The 20,498-nt window shown below is 27.8% G+C and overlaps 1 protein-coding gene across 2 annotated transcripts in view; it reads right to left on the bottom strand.

The window, feature by feature from the left end:
• The window catches only part of LOC114132315 (thyrostimulin alpha-2 subunit), a 45,319-nt gene that overhangs the window by 4,989 nt on the left and 19,832 nt on the right, over nt 1-20,498 (bottom strand). The window contains exons 3-5 of one of the 2 annotated variants that reach the window (XM_027997739.2): nt 19,886-19,912; nt 9,538-9,689; nt 6,985-7,160 (exon numbers count right to left, since the gene is read on the bottom strand). In XM_027997739.2, the coding sequence (XP_027853540.1) occupies nt 6,985-7,160; nt 9,538-9,661 (300 nt within the window). In that variant the 5' untranslated portion in view covers nt 9,662-9,689; nt 19,886-19,912. The remainder of the gene's footprint in view (nt 1-6,984; nt 7,161-9,537; nt 9,690-19,885; nt 19,913-20,498) is intronic. The other variant, XM_027997738.2, reaches the window with a different exon arrangement.

The following is a 20,498-nucleotide window of genomic DNA, read 5'->3' as shown; positions in this document are numbered from 1 at the left end:
TAAATTGCTTGTGGTTTAATATTATTATATCGAAAATCAAATCTCCGTTCAAGGTAACGTATTCCCAAATAATCATCTTAATCGATAAGTCCTAAAGTATATATACTCACTCAAAATCGGTTTAATCGATAATAAGAATATAGGTACTCAATAGTTACACGACGTTATAATTTTGGTTACATTTTCTATATAAATATCATGAAAACTATTAATTGTATTGTTATATTCACGAAGCAGTTATAACCTTTAATAACCTTTAATAATAATAATGTAAAATTATCTGAAAAAATGTTACGATTACTGCCTAGTGAAATTCCGTAAACAAAGAAATTCCATAAACTAAGTTTACTCGGTTACTTCTTTTTATTCTTTATTTATGCATTTTTTTTAAATTATGATGTTTGGACTTTTTAAATATACTTTAAAATTATAAAACATAACAATATATTTTAAAATATTAAAATTGCTTATGCCAGTATAAATTATTATACCCTGTTATTATAAATAACTCTTCCTTTATTTCCAAACAAATTTTACTTTTATACTGTTATTATGAAGCAAATGATTATTTTGAAAATCATAGTCTAAATCTTAGGGTTATTTTTATTTAATAATTGACTGTATCCCCTACATAATATTCTGAACCTGTTGGCATCGAATATAGTGTCTATTTTATTATGATTAACAACTCCAAAACTCCTCGTTTGAGTTGTAATGTAGATATTTTATCACAAAAAACTCGTTTTACTAATAATTTTGAGTAAAATAAGGTATTCGTAGTAAACTTAAAAATAAAGTCGTAGCATATAATGAAATATTATATTATATTAATATCAATCTATCTATAGAATTATTGCATTATTTGTAATTAAACCATGTGTAATATTTACAAAAGGCATATAATGATACGATTGATACACACCTATTGACGTATTTATAATAAACACGAATCGTGTATAGTATGATATGGTACTATATATAAGTTCATAGTTAAAAATAATTTGTGAATGGGCTACCTTCCCACTATATTATATATTGCAGCAAAATTTTTCGCTCCAACAAGTAACGCGTGACGTCGCTTTTCGAACAAAAATACGAAATCGATACGCACAATGCGTATTGTATGTTTTACTAACCTTAAAGTCCGAAAGAAAAGCAATATAGAAAACAATATTAAGCTTGGAAACATTTATATCAAATACTGAAAATTTGTTATAGTCACATAGGTACACATTTAGACATCCATTTTAATTGATACACACGCACGCATATTATATATATATATATATATATATCACATATTATCTATTTATATCGTATAATTGTTGTGCGTCAATCGTGGATAAAAGTTAAGCTTAAGAAAAGTAAAGTATAATGTCAATGATTTATTTTGACATCACATAGTTGATGTCATACCTATGAACACAAAAATCAATAAAACGGTTGAGATGAAATAAAGTGAGTAAACTCGCTAATAAACTTAATTGAAACGAGATCGAATTTTAACGATAAAAAATGAGACCACAAACTGGACTCACTGATATGAACTACTTCATAAGTATTATAAATTAAATTACCGTGGTAATAATGGGAAATTATAGTAGGTACCTATACAATGGCTGTGAACTGCGGTATAAGGACATAATAAGTATCTCAGATTTTTATTCAAAATGATTGTTAATTATTATAATATTATATAAATGAAGCATTTCAATGCGTTATATTTAGTGTAATTTGTTTGGTATCATAATAGTATTGTACGTATTCGTAACGAACGGACGATGTACCGGGAAGTCGCCCTTCCCACGACAACTGGGTGGATACCGTTACCGCGGGGTGGTTAACGAAGGTATAGCTAGCACACGTGTCTTGATTTACTCGGAGCTGAAAGTGCGTTTGACGCGTGAGAGGAAGATAATAAAATACGTCGAGAAGAAAAATTGTATACATCGTATTAATATTATGATAGTAAAAATAATAAGATAATGCTGGTATACCGCATAATATTAACATATACCACATCGATCAAAAACGCTTTATATGATTAATGTGAGCTATACGGTACACATATATATATTATATATTATACAACGTTTCGTGTCAAAGTATTTTGCACATAAGATATAACTCAATAAACGTTTGACATCTTTCACATACACGTAGTGCACAGTCACGAAGTCGTTAAAACAAACGTCATACTTGTTGTGTTTGTAAATAATGTTTTTGTATTTGAATAAAGTTAAAGAAAAAAAAAAACATTAATTTAACCACTTATTATTTTATGATTTTAAGCGCAAAAAAAAAACACTTAACAAACACTCCAGTATATGCTTTAATTCTAAATGTCATTTTATATTTATATATATTTGTATGTATACTTGTTACAACGAAATATTTTAAATTATTTAAATAATGCATTTTCATTTTATTCTTTTTAAATATTAATATAAAATTAAATTGAACGATTTGAATTATAGTAACATAGAAGTTTATGCGATCAGCCCATATGGAAGTATAATAACGGTTAGTGACGGTAGGATAACCGATAAAACCGATAAGGACTTTTAGTACATAATATTATAATGCAAAAAAAAAAAAAATTTAAATCTGATTTATGTATTAAATATTATTTGAAGTGCCTTAGTGTATCACTGAGTGCACTCTCAACAGGTAATTGTTATTTAATATAATATCAACAATTTATAAATTTACGCGAAGATGTGATCTTATATAAGTACCAAGAAGAAACTTCAGATTTGCAAAGTAGAAAAATAATAAAATTATGTTATTTAAAATATTTTTACTCACAAATTCTTATTGCTTTCCTAGCTCAATAAAATGAATCCACTAGATTTTTTATCATTTATTTTAATTTATTCAGCAGGAACGTAAGAACGTAAATAAATCACCAACATTTCATTCCTGTGTAAATATTATCTCAAAGACCGTCACTATAGTTTTTTTCAATAAATTGTGAACACGAATGAAACTCTTATTTTAGAAAAATTTGAACTTATAATTTTTTAATTAATTAAATTTATTTTTATACTTCAATAATATGAAATGTATATTATGAAAATCGAATCTAACCAAAAATTAAAAATACCCCTAACAATAAACTTTGATTATTTTATTTGAGAATTCTGAATTTTAACACAAACACTGTAGTGTGTATTTCGCAATACACCTTAAGACTTGATGACATGTTGAATGATTAATTTTATTAAAATTAATTAATTTTTATTATTATTAATAAATTTAAATTATTAAAATTATAAAATAAAAAAAAAATAAATGAAAGTCTGTCTTATTTTACCCGTGATCAAGATATTTTAATAATTATGCAAGTCTTATTATAATCATATAGTTATGTCTAATTCAATCAAAAACATGCACGCGAAAACCCTGATTGAAAGTACAACTAATCTCAAATCAAGACATTCAAATATTAAGTTGGCGATGGGGTGGCGAACTGGAAAACAGTTGCGAGACTGGCATAATATTATTATGTTCGCACACCCACAGCTAGTATGCAAGTTTTTAATTTATTACGTAAGATGATGCCAGCGTCGTTTGTTATTGTTTTTTTCTAGCTACCCTTCTCGACGTTTTTGTATTTTTTTTTTTTTTTTTACGAGGCACGTTTTTAAACGACCGATCATTATTAATCTCTTGGCGAGGTGCGTTCATCACCAACACGTTTTAACTGAATCGCGAGCAACTATCATAAATTAAATCTCTACAGTCTACCAGTATTATGACGACTACAGAAACGAGCGTACAAAAAACGGTTCTAATAAAAAGAAGTATATACGCGAAAGTGTTTCGGGATTTATAAAAAAAAAAAAAAAAAAATCCAAACCGAATTCATAAACGTTTATTATTACTACCTAACGGTGGTCGTCAAAGAGTATTATAGAAATATGCGCGTGTGTATATCGGCTCGTAAAATATTGTTTGAACAATCAGCTCTCGGGAAATCACTCACGCGAGTCATTTTGGACTTGCCCTCTCTCTCTCACTCTCTCTGCGCACACCCTAGACGACGACGCTTCGGTGACCACGGAAGTACCTGTTATTTTGTATTTGACATCCACGCTTGCGACTGGCCCCGAAACAACAAATATAGACCCCGTCGACAGTCTACCACCGTTGCACATACGGAGCGATCTATAAATTCACTTTACCGATAGATACATTTAGTACGTCACAAAAATCATAGTGGATTTCCGATCGCTCTGTATACAGAGATACAATAGATGTATTGAATAGAATGAGAAGTATATTATACCTAACGCGAAGTCGAAGTCTTTCGGGCGTCAACGGTGTAAACGAGTTAAGCCCGCCGTCTAACAATAACACTCTCAAGTCGCGACGTAAAACGCTCGTCTTACATTTTGCCGCTGGCGTTCTCTTTTCACGGCGATTGTTTCCGTTCGCTCGTCTTCTCCGTCAATTTTTCACAACAAAACAAAATATAAAGGAGTTCTTTGAACAATCGCAAATTTTTCTCAATGCATGTCGCAAGTACCAATACTCGTGTTGTGGTTCGGAAGTTTTTTTCCGCAAATATTGGCCATAACTCGATCGAGGTGACAGAAATATTGTCATGTTACACGTAATTAACGATTATATTATGAATATTAACCGTGGTATGTTTATAAGACTAAAAACTAAGGTGGACTACATGCGTTGAAACCATACAATAATTTGTAACCTAATGACACGATTCAATGAGATAAAAACTGTATCTATTATATTATCGGCTATACATTGCCCCATACTTAAAAATGATGTCAGTTTAAAATCTTTGACAAGATGACTCGTATTAAAATGCTTCTGAACGGACCTAGGTTTGCTAAAATATTATTATAATAGTGTTTATGTACTCATAATGTTGCAAGACATTATTATCAATAAATATATGGAAATAATCAAAAAATTTTAAAAACATATCACCATATTATATTATTTTCAATCTTCTTTATCATAATAACTAATCAAATATAAATGGTAAAATTTCAAATTTATCGGATTATTAATATTCAAAAATACAACCAAATAGTTTGATAGTGTGGTAAAAATTTTCATTTGTTATAAGAACATTAAACACTGCCTATAAAGAGAAAGTTTTGAAATGATGTCTTTCATTTTAGAAAAGATGTATTTCCTTGTGCATAAAAAGTATAGATGAAAATATTTTTTATGGGTCATCCATAGTAAACGAATAGAAGTCGTTCGTTTGATTGAAATTAGTTTTTTTCGCTTCATTCATAATGCAATAATGCAATGGAAGTCCTTTGATATAATATTGTGTATATACTGCATACGGATAATATTTTATCACAGGGTTTGAGGAAATTACTAAATCTCTTATCGACATTTTTTATGTCTTTTAGCATTAGCACACGTATTTTATTAAATATTCGGTAATATATTTTTACTCCCACGTCTAGTGTAAAAAAAAAATAATACTATGTATTTATACGATGCTTTTAAATTAAAATGTAATTAGTACATTATTACACGAAGATAAGATAGATTAGAATAAAACTGTATAAAATTATATTTTTGTATGAAAACTAATAAAAACTTCACTGACTATAAAAATGTATACAAAATAGCACATATTATCTAAAATATTATGTACCTATGATTGTTTCATATGTGTTGCTATACAGTATGAATAATTCAAGATGGGAAATATAAAATTTTAGAATTTAAGATAAAAAAAAACACATTTGCTAAGTAGAAATCATATACATTGAACGTGTATTACCAAGTTCCAATGCAAAGTACCTAGTTTAAAATACTTAACGGCTATGATTTTAGTGTAAGTACACACATATGTTTCCAATTTAATCCGATAAAGCTATTTACATACCCTCATATACTAACAATAGTTTTTTTATACAATACTTCGACTTAAGTTCATGTTTATATGTAGATGTGTGTTTCAGCCAATAATACCAGCAATGAAAGATATTTTTCCCATTTATATTCATGAAACATCAAACATCATTTAACTCGATTTCCATCGAGATGACATACTGCGTTTGCATTTCAGAAATATTATAAAATGTTTATATTTTTTTGTTTGGGTACTTCAACGTGAACATTAAATTTCATGGTAATTGTACACTCTTCTGCTACTATGTGAGTTAGTCGATTTTTAAGAAAAACAACAACTTTGTGATAAATTTACTTGTAAATTATTCAATATGCAAAATAACAAACAGGAAATAACGTGTATTATATAACACGTACATGAATAATATTGAATATAATTTAAAATAAAATACAAATACAGAAGCTGACGTTTTATTTATATACAAAAGTATATAACATAATTTTTTTATTAAGCTTATTAATAGAAATGAGGTATTCGTTAAAACTGAAGAAAGTTTATAGAATATTTAATTTTGGAAAACTAATATACGTATAGCATACATTATATTATAATATATATTTGTTTTTTTTTTTAATTAAATGAAATTCGAATAAATTATAAGATGGATCTACCTACGTAGTTTTCCCAGACTCACATTATTAACTCCTGGCACAGAATAAGTAAACAATGTAGAAATGTGCACATTATACTCGTTTTTAAATAAATAATTTTTACAAACACAAAAATAAAACAATAATAATAAATAATTTACAATATAAGGGGGTGTAATTTTAACCACCACAATACATTTCTTAAATAGTATACGCAATCTTAGGTATTTGAAAATATGGTCTTAAAAACGGTATTTAAAACTTCAAAAAATCAGAATTTGAATTAATTCATTACTGATTAGTGATTACGAAAAAAATGTGTATAAGCGTGTTTGGCGAATCACCATGTATACATAACTAAGCAAAGTGTGTCGAAGTTCCCTCTAACGTTACACTAGCCATATATTATAACTAGTACCTATATTATACAGCCCAAAAATCATTATTCTTAATTTCTTATGATTTAAAATGTCAAATACTTACGTTCTCAGTATCCATTATGTTGCAGCATTGGCCTACGGACGTGATACGCTGGTGCGGGTTGATCATCACAGTGTCAGCTGGCGACGGCACCGCCCACGATTCGCAATATCCTCTGCAAGCGTTGGTCGTGATAGGAAATTCCACACAGTTGGGTATGCTTATCTTCCTCGTGTGACCTATCAATAAAGACAATAAACAATAATTTATTACTATAAATGTATTTTTAATTTGTAATATAAACGACTGTTGGAGATTAAACTGACCGAGATTGCGCAACGTGGTATGAGGATATTATGATAACTTCGACCTAGAACTAGGTGTTAAAAAAAATCGAATTTTGTGATTCTATATAACATTACTTATACGTACGTTTAATATTATAAAGAAATCCTATCGGCTACTATAACTTTTTAACAAAACAATGCGCACGTACGATAAAATTATCTCTTGCGTTGTACCTGTTCATAAATATTAAATACACAAAACGAAACTCAAAACTCAATATCGAGGGTAGTGAAAATTCTAACGGTGAAGTTATTATCAGTGAAGGATTTAATTTAACATCGGTTTGGCCGGTGTATAACCGCCAGCGGGGAACCCCGATTAAAGATTGTTCTGGTCGCCTAACAACAATTTAATGCTGGTGAATTTTAATGAAGTATATACGATGTTAGGGTGTTGATTATTCAGACAGCACCGAAAACACAGTCCACCCGATTTTCTGACTATATTAATACGTCTTAAACCCACTACACGACACTTCAGACTATATAGTCGTGATGACTGTGGTGGCGAAGATGATAGTTTGTATAGACTTAAGATGTATTTCAAAAGCACACATAGGTATACAATATATATATATATAATATATATAATATATATTGTATAAATATGGTAATGTTGTTATTGTATGTGATAGACGTCGTCGTTTATCAAACGACACGGCGATAGTGATATTATCATATTACATTTATGGTCGGTATACTATTTACATGATATTTGATAGTATTACATACTATATTATCTTTATATGATCTAAACGAATGCGGTTATGAAAAAGAAAAAATTTTAAAAAGCACCATCGTAATTTATAGCTACCATTTGACAGATGAAACGAAATTTGACACACGCGCTTTAATAATTCTTGGTACCTACGTTTATACATTGATGACATATTATGAAAAATATGGTTATTATAATTTTATCCATCCATTAAAATTGAATAATAATAAAAATAATAAATTATATTAGAGTTTTTTAAAAAAAAAAAAATCGATTAATTATAATACATCGACGTTGTTAATGTAATCGTAACACAATATAATCGCTGCAGTTTTTAAAATGAAACGACTCTAAGACAGAATAATAATTGAACTTTATTTTCAATAAAAAAAAAATAATAAAACCTATTTGAAATTCTGTTAATACTAATCAAACAGTTTTACACATGATATTTTGATTAATACGAATAATTGACTAACGTATACATATAAAATTATAAAACATTAATAAAACCATCTTAGAAATAATAAAAACTACGACAGTTAGTAGACATATTTTAAGTACACAAATCGCACTTAAAAATTATATATAATTTATTACATTAAATATTAATTAATATAACAGAAAAATACACATGTTTCATCTAAGTCATAAATTGTGCCAGTAAATTTATATCACGAGACAAACAAGATATGGAGTGTCGACAACACTCGTCGTTGCAGTTACGTGGACAGCGTGCGAATTATACTTGTTCCAGATACTCGGGAGATAATTTTTACGCGTTACCAAAAATCACTTATACCTATTGCACGTGATGAATTATCTCGTTCAGATGAAACTAATAAAATAAAAAGAAATAACAATTTCGAAAACTATTATTGTTATAATAAGTAAGAAATAAATACAATGGGATAATTATATAGCTTTATAAAAATATAAGTATAATTTATAGATTCAAAGAGTAAAAAGAAATAATAACGAATGTTATACAAATGACTAGTATTTATGGCGTCAATCGGCAAGTGGGTCAAAGGATTAATCGTCACAATTCGAATAAACAAAATGAATGAAAGGACCGTCAAAGGCACAGAGAATAACAAAAAAATGACTGCAGTTTCACTGCGTTCGTTTCAACGCACTCTTAAAGGGCATAAATCGAAACATTTAAATACACCAAGCGTATGTTAGTTGTATAAGTAATTGAAGTTTTATTTATTATTCTTTTAGATATCTATTTTCAGTCGATAAAAAAAAACTTCCATTAAATCCTTGATTATTCAACTGCAATAACCTATATTAAACCTATATTTTTAATTTACTAGTTTCTATGAAACAGAACACTGTACTAAAAATTTTAATAACAAAAAATGTATGGACATCGAAAATTGTATTATAAATCATTTCTGCTATTTGATAAACTTAGACGATGAGTCTATTTTTTGCATAGTGATAATTGTAAAGCTTCTTCAGATATTTGTGTGTATGGTGTATCATTGGTCTTTATATTATTATTATTATTATTATTGTTTTTTTTTTGTGCCGAAAACTCACCTACTTTGTGGCAACCTGGTTTCTGCCAAGTGTTTGAACCAGTTGCCAACGGAGATGATGGCAGGACAGCCAAGAAGAAAATCAAGATCATTGCAGCGTTTTTCCACCACCGAAACTTGTCCATATCACTAAATTTAGTCTTCAGACTCGATCTAAAAACCAATAATTGTTTTACATATTATTATAATTATTATAATTGTTGTTATGATTATTCTCTTGAATTCTATAATATGTTAATATAATTTTATAAAAAATTTATATAATGTCATATAGTAATTATTATATTTTTTTAAATAAATTAAAAATATTTTCTAATACATTTCAACAGATTTAATGACACGGGGACGTGTAATGTATGAAGGACACAATCAATACATATATTTAACTTATTTTATATATTATATATATATATATATTATATATATATATATATATATATATATATGTATTATTATTATTATACCAACATCGTCATAAAATTGGTTTTTCTGTATTCTGTCTGATGCATTTCAAAGCATAGTGGTAGTCATAAAACTTTCTTGCAGACGTAACGTTTTTTATATAATATATTATTATATTGAAGTCAGTTATTGAAATATACAATGGGTGTAAACTGTAAATATTATGTGACAAGAATCACGAGGAAACGATTATAGATAATTTCAATAACACTACTTTAACACAACACCTACTATATTTGCTGTAAACATGGTGACCATGAGATAAGTGGCTCAAAAAAGAGCGCAAGACGTATTTTGCGTTTTCCTTTTTTTAGTTTTTGTTGTTCTTCATTATTACATAAGACCCCTTCATAATAAAACGTGACTTCGTCATTCTACCGAAAATATGTGTAGACCAATATACCACACGGTGTTCGGGCTATCGAACAACAGATAGATTTATATTTATTCGGTTTAGATAGATCGGTACTTCAACGGCAATAGTACGAAACATTATGTGTATACTCGAAATTTCAATTTTATTTCGACGTATTATACAAGGGCAATAAATTATTCAGAAATAAAAAATTAATTGCATGCTGAAAATTAAAACGCCAGTTCTCAAAATTACATTTCTTTTTGCGATAAAATCGCACTTTAATACTTTTACCGTTAAAAATTTTAATTGTGCACTCAAACTCCAATTCTCTTAATGGATCCTATGAAAACTAATATAAACGATAATAGACCACAAAATACTTAACTAGTAAACTATATAAACTGTTAAAAGAAACCACGCGCGTACGTACATGTGTATGTGTGCGTGCATGACGTAATGGTCAAAATACTACAATTTTATTTTTATATTTTGAAGTTGCTATAACTAATTGAAAAATAATGATTAATCTATTATCATATTAAATTTTTAAAAAAAATATTAATTTTGATGAATTTCGTAAAAATTTTAACTGCTCCATAATTTATCTACGAATATTATGCGGATATATTTATGACATTCATATTTTATCATCGAAACCATCATCATTTATCGTAGTAACTACGAAAAAAAAATGAAATACTTTTTGTAACACTATTTCATATAAAATATGACATGGTAATATGCGAGGGACGTTCTATAATACGTGTGTACAATTCAATATTCCTATTATAAAATCACATTTTGTGCAGAACGCAATCGGCGGAATATTATCACTTAATCCACTCTGTTGCTTATCGTAATCGACAACACTCGTATAAATTAGATTTTAAGCGGTATCAAACAGTATAAACTTTTTTAAAAATGCGATTATTAAGTAAACCATATATAACTAATTTATAAACGATATTTTCACGTATACGTTTTTTAATGTATTAGTTTATTATGTAATATTCCACTACGCTTTGTGTTATGTTATTTGTAAGTTATTTATTTCTATATAATATTATAGGCGATTTACACGTGACGTTTACTTATAATATTCTTTTACTTAATTAGTCGATCTGGTATCAATTAGAAGGTTTTTTCTCAATATTTAGTATATTATCGCTTATTTTATTACCTATACAGTGTTATTGTTCAATATATTGTAGTAGGCGAGTGGTTAAAATAATTAGTGCTCTGCGGTAGATGAACCGTTTCAAAAATGTTACGTGTTTTCAATTGAATTGGGAACTACTACACTAGAAAAACCCAACACAATTACGGAAAATGTCAACTGTGAAAATATATCGTCAAGTTATTTTTGATAAAAAAAAAAAAAACGCGAAAGGGGAAATTGATATACCTGCAATATGTATAATATTATTATCCTCTAGGGATATTTATCTCTTCTCCCGATCCAAACGTTAATGAAATAATTCAAGATCAACTAACGATTTTTTACCAAAATAAAACTTTATCACCAATAAAAATATTCAAGTACACATTCAACCCAAGAAATATAAAAAAAGGTTTAATAATTTTTGAATACCGCAAAACCTAATACTATTATATAAATATATTAAACACAGTAACACACACGTATGAAATTCATGTCACAACAGTATTATTATATAAATAATATTGTATTCAATATAGCCAGCCAACGTACGTCTATTTTTTTAAACGAAACGGATAATACAGTGGCCAATCATGCAATAACAATACGAATAATAATTATGTAAGTCATACAATTATTGTCTGTTTTAATCAAATAAATTCCAGTTAATATCATGATCACTGGCTAACAAAACTGATATTATTTCTGTAAATTACAAAATAAAAATAAAAACTAAGTGAGTATATTTTTCAATGTTAAATATTAACTTTATGTGTAAAAAAATCATCGTATACCAAAATAATTGTATAATTTGTACAGCTTTAATAGTTTTAAATAGTCAAATACAGAGCTTACTATTAAAAATGCTAAATATTTTATCAACTCGTTAAGATGGTAAAATTACAGTGGAATGAAATAAGCAACACATTTACATCATACATAAATTATTTCTTGAAACTCCAAAATAAAAATGTAAGCTTAAGAAGTCCTGAACCATGGATTTATCATATCATATTATCTATATAGACATATTTTCTTCATTCATAAAATAATAAAGAAATTTTTCCTTTACTGTTATTTACATGTATAAATTTGAATTAATTTTTCATTATTTTATTTTATTTCTGCGTGTATGCGGTAGAAAGATATTAAAATATGAAAATGTAGGCTGTTATCCTCCACAGTTTGCAATCGTTTAATGCACTTTCATTATTGGAATAACATAACATTGGGAATTAATGATATGAAGTTATACGACTCCCCTCAATTCTTTTAACTTCATAGACTAGTAATTTAAAGAGTTAAACATAAACCATGAAGTTATGCTGTAATTAATACTAGTATAAAAGTTTAAAAGAAAATGGGATACAAAATCAATCGAAACACTACTGATAATTTATGAAACGCGTTCTTATATGATTGTGTCTAAGCATAACAATCAAAATGAAAACTAAATCCATTTATAATATTTTTGAGTTTCCGAAAAATTGTCGATAAATACCATATGAATAATATTTTTTTAAATATATATGGTAATAATACACATTGATGTGATAATTCTTGTTCTGGTAGGTCTTGATCACAATAAATTATAATATTATTATTGACGTATCGGAAACACTTTCATAAAAGTATCTACTCTATACGTCTTAAGACTTACAGAAAACCTATTAATCGCGTTCATCGTTCGATCCGTGCAATATATCTGCGCGTATACATAAATAATATCAATACGATACATTATATTTGCATGGCAAAACAACGACAAAGGATTACCTAGCGAAATCGCTATCCGACTATCGAAAACGATCAATCAAAGCCGGGGACTTACGAGATTAATCTTAAAACAGTATTTTTCATCTGTCCACGATATTCGAGAAAAAATACTATTACTACATTTAAAACGTCTATGGCTTTTCGCCGTCGGTGTGAAACCCAAGTGCAGGCATATTATAATATGAGGAGCGTACGAAAATGATTACGTTTGTTTTTCGCTTTGATGCAGCGAATAATAATTTATAATCCAATCGCGGTCGTATTGGCGCAGCCGCGCTCTAACGCGGAAAAACTCTTCCGTTTTCGTACCGCGACGGCTTTATCCAAAAATCAAAAACCGACGCGTCTAATACAAGCCGTGGCGGGTCGTAGTGAAAACAGTGCGATATCGTATTGTTGCCGCTGCGTTTATCGACGACGACGATTGACAGGAACCTCGGAAAAACGGATTCGGGGCTGCGGGGCGCGACAATGCCCGAGGAAAAGAAAAATCGATGCCACAGTCGAGTCTCAAATTTCCGCGTGTTTAATTCCCATAGAAAATGTGAGACGGTGTATCTACTTGTAATACGAATCGGCTTCGAACCGTGGTAGCAGATGCCGTGTACTCCGCACGTGTAGGTTTGGATATTGTATTATTATATTATACACGCGCGAACAATACCGCCGCCGCCGCCGCCGCTGATGAGACGTACTATATAAAAACGTTGACGATGCGGTAAACTTACAATACGAGACTGCAATGCGATGCAATGCACATGCGGTAAGTTAGCTGTTACACTATAAGTACAGAAGTACACCGCATAGTACTGTTATTTATACTTCTATGGAAGACGAAACGTGAAGTTCTAGTATTTTATTTTTTAAAGCGAGGGGGGTTCAAATTTTACAGGTTAGGGTAGAGCTTTGCCCGCGGCAAAAACAAAGAAATAGTATGAAAAAAATTATACTACATCACGATAGTATAATATTTATTTCAATATTATTCCGCCTCGTTTTTTATATGAAAACGTATCAACAATATTATTCCAGTGACGATTATATTGAATTCGTTTCTATGTTTGACAGAGAAAGTGCAAACTAAAACGACCCAAAACTACGACCGAACTTTGAATGTTTTCGTCACATCAAAATACCGCTTATTATTACGTTAATAACGTGACAAGCGAATGTTTCAACGATCGGATTTTCTATATTTTGAAACAAAGAAATATCATGTACTTTGCGAAATTAATTTATTACGTTTCAGTGTTAAGCTGCTATCTGCTACAATATCATGAAAAAACTTTATGATGAAGAAAAATACTATGTCTCTTTATTTTGGGTTTATTTATCCACCAAAGAACTGTATTAAAAATCATACGGAACGAACATTTTATAAAAGGCGAAATCCACAATTCACAACATGATGATTAATGACCACGTAAGCACTATATATTTCTGAATAACGTGAAACACTTATAATTCGAATTCTCATAAACTAGTTCCGTTCGTTTTGGCCTCAAAAAAGATTTCAAAAACGTCCTAAACAATAGAAAACGATATAACATGTCTTTAGAATGAAACTACCCATTAAATGTAAGCTGAAAACAATTTAACAACGATGATTAATTATTATTCATATTATTCCAGAACAAGCTGAAAATTATTAAACATATAAAATATTTAAGTGTACAAATTATTTAAAACGTTCCAAATAAACAAACCCCATTTTAAAGTTGCAAAATATATTCATTTTCATTTTACAATTTTGTTATGTTTACAAAATATGAAAGACTTTAAAAATTTAATGGTGTTTACTAGACTTTCAAATGTAGTAAATAAAAATAAAATATTCATATTATAAGTATATTGTGTATATATACATCCATTAAAAATATAATAAATTAATAAGAATATAAATATAATTAAAACATGCGTCAAAGAGCAAAAATATTTAGTCTATGCTTGAAGATTTTGATGTTTAAAACCAAAAATTTAAATTTTAAATTAACATATTTTATAATTACATTAAGAGAATTCAGTATCCGTACAACGCGTTGTTCCCATCTTATAAAATACAACATAGCTCATTTTTTAACTACTTCATGTAGAAAACCTTATTATATTAAATAGAGAATAATAATTCTAATTCTAATTCTAATAAGCTTACAAGCAAAATTATTATCTATATTAATTGTAAGTCGGTTTTTACAATATATTAATTTTTAGCAGTTATAGAAATTTTTAAATTGAAATCTATTACATACACTAATTTCGTACTCGTTCAAAAATTGAAACATCATAAAAAACAAACGTATTAACACAAATTATATTATTTTAATTTAATCAATTTAATAAAATATCAATTTAGTCTTATAATATAACTAGCTGGGTACATAAAATTGGTGCTGCTGAACACTCATTATTCACGTTGTTAATTTTTTAACACTATTATAAGACAGATAAAACATCGTGGGTGTGATATAATCTTAATAAAATTATTTTGTAAAGAAAATTTAAATAATCAACCTTGATATTTTAATATTAAGCAAATGCTGCTGTGGAATGGATAAATTGTATTGTTATGTTATAAATGCGATAATAACATCTAATAAAAATTATAAATAAAAAAAAACTCACAAATAGATATTAAAAATGCCAATTCTGCATAAAAAAAACCTGTAAATATTCCTTTTATTTTCTATTAATAGGTATGTTATAAACATTAAGTTCTTTACTTTTCATAGAAAATTTTGTTTAAAATTTTTAACATCAATATTTCAAATATTTCAATGATTTAGTTATAAAGAAATGTTTTCATAACGTTTTATATACAACTTAAAATTAAATGAATAAATTAAATATTGATTATATCGATATTTTCAGGACACAATTAGGTTATAAGAAAAAGGTATACTGGGACGCAAATAGGATATGTTGGCTATTGAATTTTTTTTTTTTGTGGGACGCAAGTAGCATGCTCTCGTATAAAAATATAAAAAGCATTTTACATAAAACATTCTAGTTGGTTGATTTAATCTAGAGGATTGGCGAGCTTATAGTCTCCTAGTATACTTAAGAATGTAAATAGGTCAAAACTCAAAGTTATAACTAAGACTCAAAATAATTTATTATTACTTTTCGCAATACTTAAAAATAAAAAATAAAAGAAAATTATAATATGTAGATTTACCTTACCAGTTAGTTAATCAGTACGCCGAAGTGATTTTCAACAGATTACAAGTAAATACTATTCTAATAGGTTGAATACTGTATCGATAACTAAAATCAAATTTTTACTTCTAAAAATTATAGTATAAAATACAGTCGAGTCTCGATAACTTGAATTTTTTTTTGTCCTTATGAAATTCTTATACACTCAATGCAATATTTTTAACTCGAAATAATTTTTACATCCCTTGAAATTCGAGTTATCGAAACTCGACTGTAATAGAAATAATTTCATTGAATATTTGGATATAAGCAAAAATATTACCAAAATGCATTGCTGACTTTAAAGCTGTTCTTAAAAACTTACTTAAAAATAATATAGTTGCTATGAAGTATAAAATCATTCCATATATTTCCACTGATAAATCTCTGTTATTTGAAAACATATTTAAAATTAGGTTTTCCAGTGGTGTAAGGGAACTAAAAGACAAAGTTGTGTCAACGTTGAACGAATTATCGACTACTGTCATTTTATATAAATATTATTGTATTATTACTATTATTATTATTATTATTATTATTATTATTATTAATATTACCTAGTACCTACCTACCGTAAGTTTTTGATGATTTTCAAAATTACATGACAGCGGAAAACGAGTGCGTGTGATACATGATATTTAAATGCGTAGCATATTATTATTATTTTTATATCACACAACTACTCCGTTTACCAAAAACGGTCGTCGAAATGAAAACATTTGAACTCCAATGGTGGTAATAAACAAAGTCGCGACTAATGCATGGCGATTTGTAGACGACAGAAGTTGATGTTAACGACGTCGGAGGAGAATGGGTAGTGGGCCAACGTATACAAATACACTCAAACGTTAGAATCGCGTAGGTCTCATGCCGCTGTACGAAACGTACAAGAGTTTCGGATTAAAAATAAAAATAACAAAACAAAACGAAACGAAAACGTCGCCGAGTTTCTCCCCATTGACTGGGCAATAATTAACTGCCGCTGAAGAATCTCCAAGTGAGCTCGGGACGTCATTTATTATTAACGCGCATCCATCCACGAATTTTGAAATGAATAGAAACCCAAGGACGGTTAGCGGCATTTGAGACAGTTTTACCTGCAGAACCTTTACACCCGAAAATCGTTCCTGTATCGTCATAGATTGACTTTATAACAGTGTGTTAAAATGCAATATTAAAATAACTTCATAATTAATATTAACTAAAGATTGGCAACAGAAACATGTGAAATAAAACATAATGCAAGTTGTTATTTCCATTGTACTATTAAAACACTATTGTTATTATAATTTTTTTACTAAAGTATTGATATTTTAATATTATATTATCACTACTATTGGTTTTTTTATCTTTGAAATCGGAATTTAAAAAAAAAAACGTTATTATTGTCTTTTGTATACTAGTGTATAAATAAACTTACGATACACATTTTTATAATTGGCATAGAAGATTTATTTAAATAATTTGGTATAAAATTTATTTATTTGTCCTAAAATGTATGTGTTAATATTATGTTGTTCAAATAAATACATATTATATACGATTTCCAATCATTATATATAAATGCATTCATAACGAAATATTTTTAGCATTTAAGTAGACTATTTTTTTTATTTTTTTAAATGACATTATAATATTATTATCTCTACTATTTATAGCTACTGGACTCTATATTCTACAGAAAGGATAGGGTCCGAGGATTCTATTGGACAGCTGTATTTTTCATTCTTAATTCCTGATGTTATTATTCCGATAACAAACGTCCCATAACCGACTACAAACTGTGAAGGCGGACAACCATTATATTCATATTTTACTACCGCGGATGCAGAAAAAATATAAGAGCAATGACAAATAAATTAAGATTTATACATGTAAATAACCATAAAGCAAAAACTTCATTCTAAAAGAATAAAATACAACTATTTTTTAGGTATAATATGATAAATGCACTTGTTAAATTCAAATTTTATTTTTGTATTATCTTGGATCGGAACAACCTAATATAAATGTGGTCTTCATACTGAGTGATACGTTATTGATTATTACGACATAATGAAAAGTACGCACTACGAAATTAATTAGAAAATAGTTATTATTGGTCTTGTAGTAGAGGCTGATAGGAGTGGGGCCATAGGGACATATCCCCCGTGGACTGTATTTTTTTATATAATTTTATAATTTCTATAATAATATTGTTTATACGATTGCGATATTTATTATAAGTTAGACATGCGTATTTTGCTAGCAATAAAATTTCACATAGTACAAATCTTTTACGAGTATCATATAATATGAGTATTACTGGTGTATCGTTTAAACTTTTTTTTGAAAAATTAACCTCAACAACCTAAATACAAAAAAGGATGTACCAACAAAAAATTGAGAAACAAATTCAATTGTGGTTTTAATCTTAACCCTCCTTTGCCTTTATAATATCATACCCAATTATGGCTTTGGAACTATGTAAAAAATGCTTTTATAAAAATTATGCAGCTACGAAGACCTGAAAAACGTGTGCTTAATCGAAAGGGCAAGCAACAGGTTAGCGGAGACGTAATTTTAATTGTGTCATAATGAATTAGTTAAAAAAACATAAATCATGGCAACTTTTTCTCAAAACGTGATGACGTAACTATATAGTAAAGAAGACTTATAATAATATTAATATATAAAGGCAAAAGTGTTAAATTTTAATAATAACAAATGGATTTACAGTTCTCTAGAAGTTACATGAATATTAAATTTAAATACAAATCTCAGGTTACTAAATTAGATATAAGTATGCTCAAACTCGACAGTCCAAGAAAACGTCTCTTGTAATATTCATCAAACACGACTTGCATATATTTTCAAATTACAGTAAATATATTCTTGATTCCCGTAGAATTTAAATACCTATTATATTATACTATATGATATTGTTTATTTTATGCCTACTACAATTAATTTATTAGGATCTAATTTACCTAACGAATTTTTGGGCAAAGAATAATTTTTATTAAATTGTTTCAGTGTTTGTTCAAATTATGCATAAACTCAGAATATTTGAATTCATAAAATTGGAATTTTTTTATAAAATATATTAAATGATACGTATAAAGAAATTTTAGTTATCCAAAAATAACAAAATAAAATCGTAAATGAATTATAATAATATATACTAACTAAAGTAAAACAATAAATAATGATATATAATAAAACAAAATGTACATTGTGTTAACTTAATATTACTTTTGTATACATACCTACTTTAGCCCATTACAAAAAAATATTCGTCTAAAGTAATGCGATGAAAAATATTTCTTTAATAAAATTATTTGCCCAAGAATATTAACAAAACAAAATCATTGTATGTCAGTAAAATATTGTACGTCTAAGATAATTAAAAACTTTTACCTTTACAGAAATTCCAAGATTATGAAACTGGAAAAAAAAATGTTCGGATTAACAAAAAATAATTAAAAACCAGATAAAATTTACTTTTTAAAAATATTAAAACATTGCAAGTTAGAATATTTTACTTTATGAAATGAACTCAATACTGAAACGTAAAATAAATTGTTCTGGTTATAAAAGCAATTAATATTTCATAGTATTTAATTTAAGTTTTGAAAGGTTAAGATATTATACATTATGATTGCTATATTGCATACGATTTTACAAGAAAAACCATGAACACGAGAATTCTGACGAAACAGAAAAATATGATCAAAAATAATATTAACGTGTAATTTGATACAACACGTTTTTCAAAAATTTTCTACCGACAAATCATTTAATACGATAGTCGAATAAAAAAACCATGAATTTTTATTCATTCTACAACACATGTTATTTTTAAACAATATTATACCAAAGATGTTCTTAATAACCAGGATGATACGAATAAAACGCATTGTTAAAACTATTCAATTTGGACGAATAGTAGTAACAAGTTTAATGAATATTTCGAGTAAAATGAAATCCAAATTACTTTCGTGTTCGGTCTAACGTAAAGAAATTTTTATCA

The sequence above is a fragment of the Aphis gossypii genome, chromosome 3 (genome assembly GCF_020184175.1).
Source record: "Aphis gossypii isolate Hap1 chromosome 3, ASM2018417v2, whole genome shotgun sequence".
NCBI classification, from domain to species: Eukaryota; Metazoa; Arthropoda; class Insecta; order Hemiptera; family Aphididae; genus Aphis; species Aphis gossypii.
This window is presented reverse-complemented; position numbering and strand designations above follow the sequence as displayed.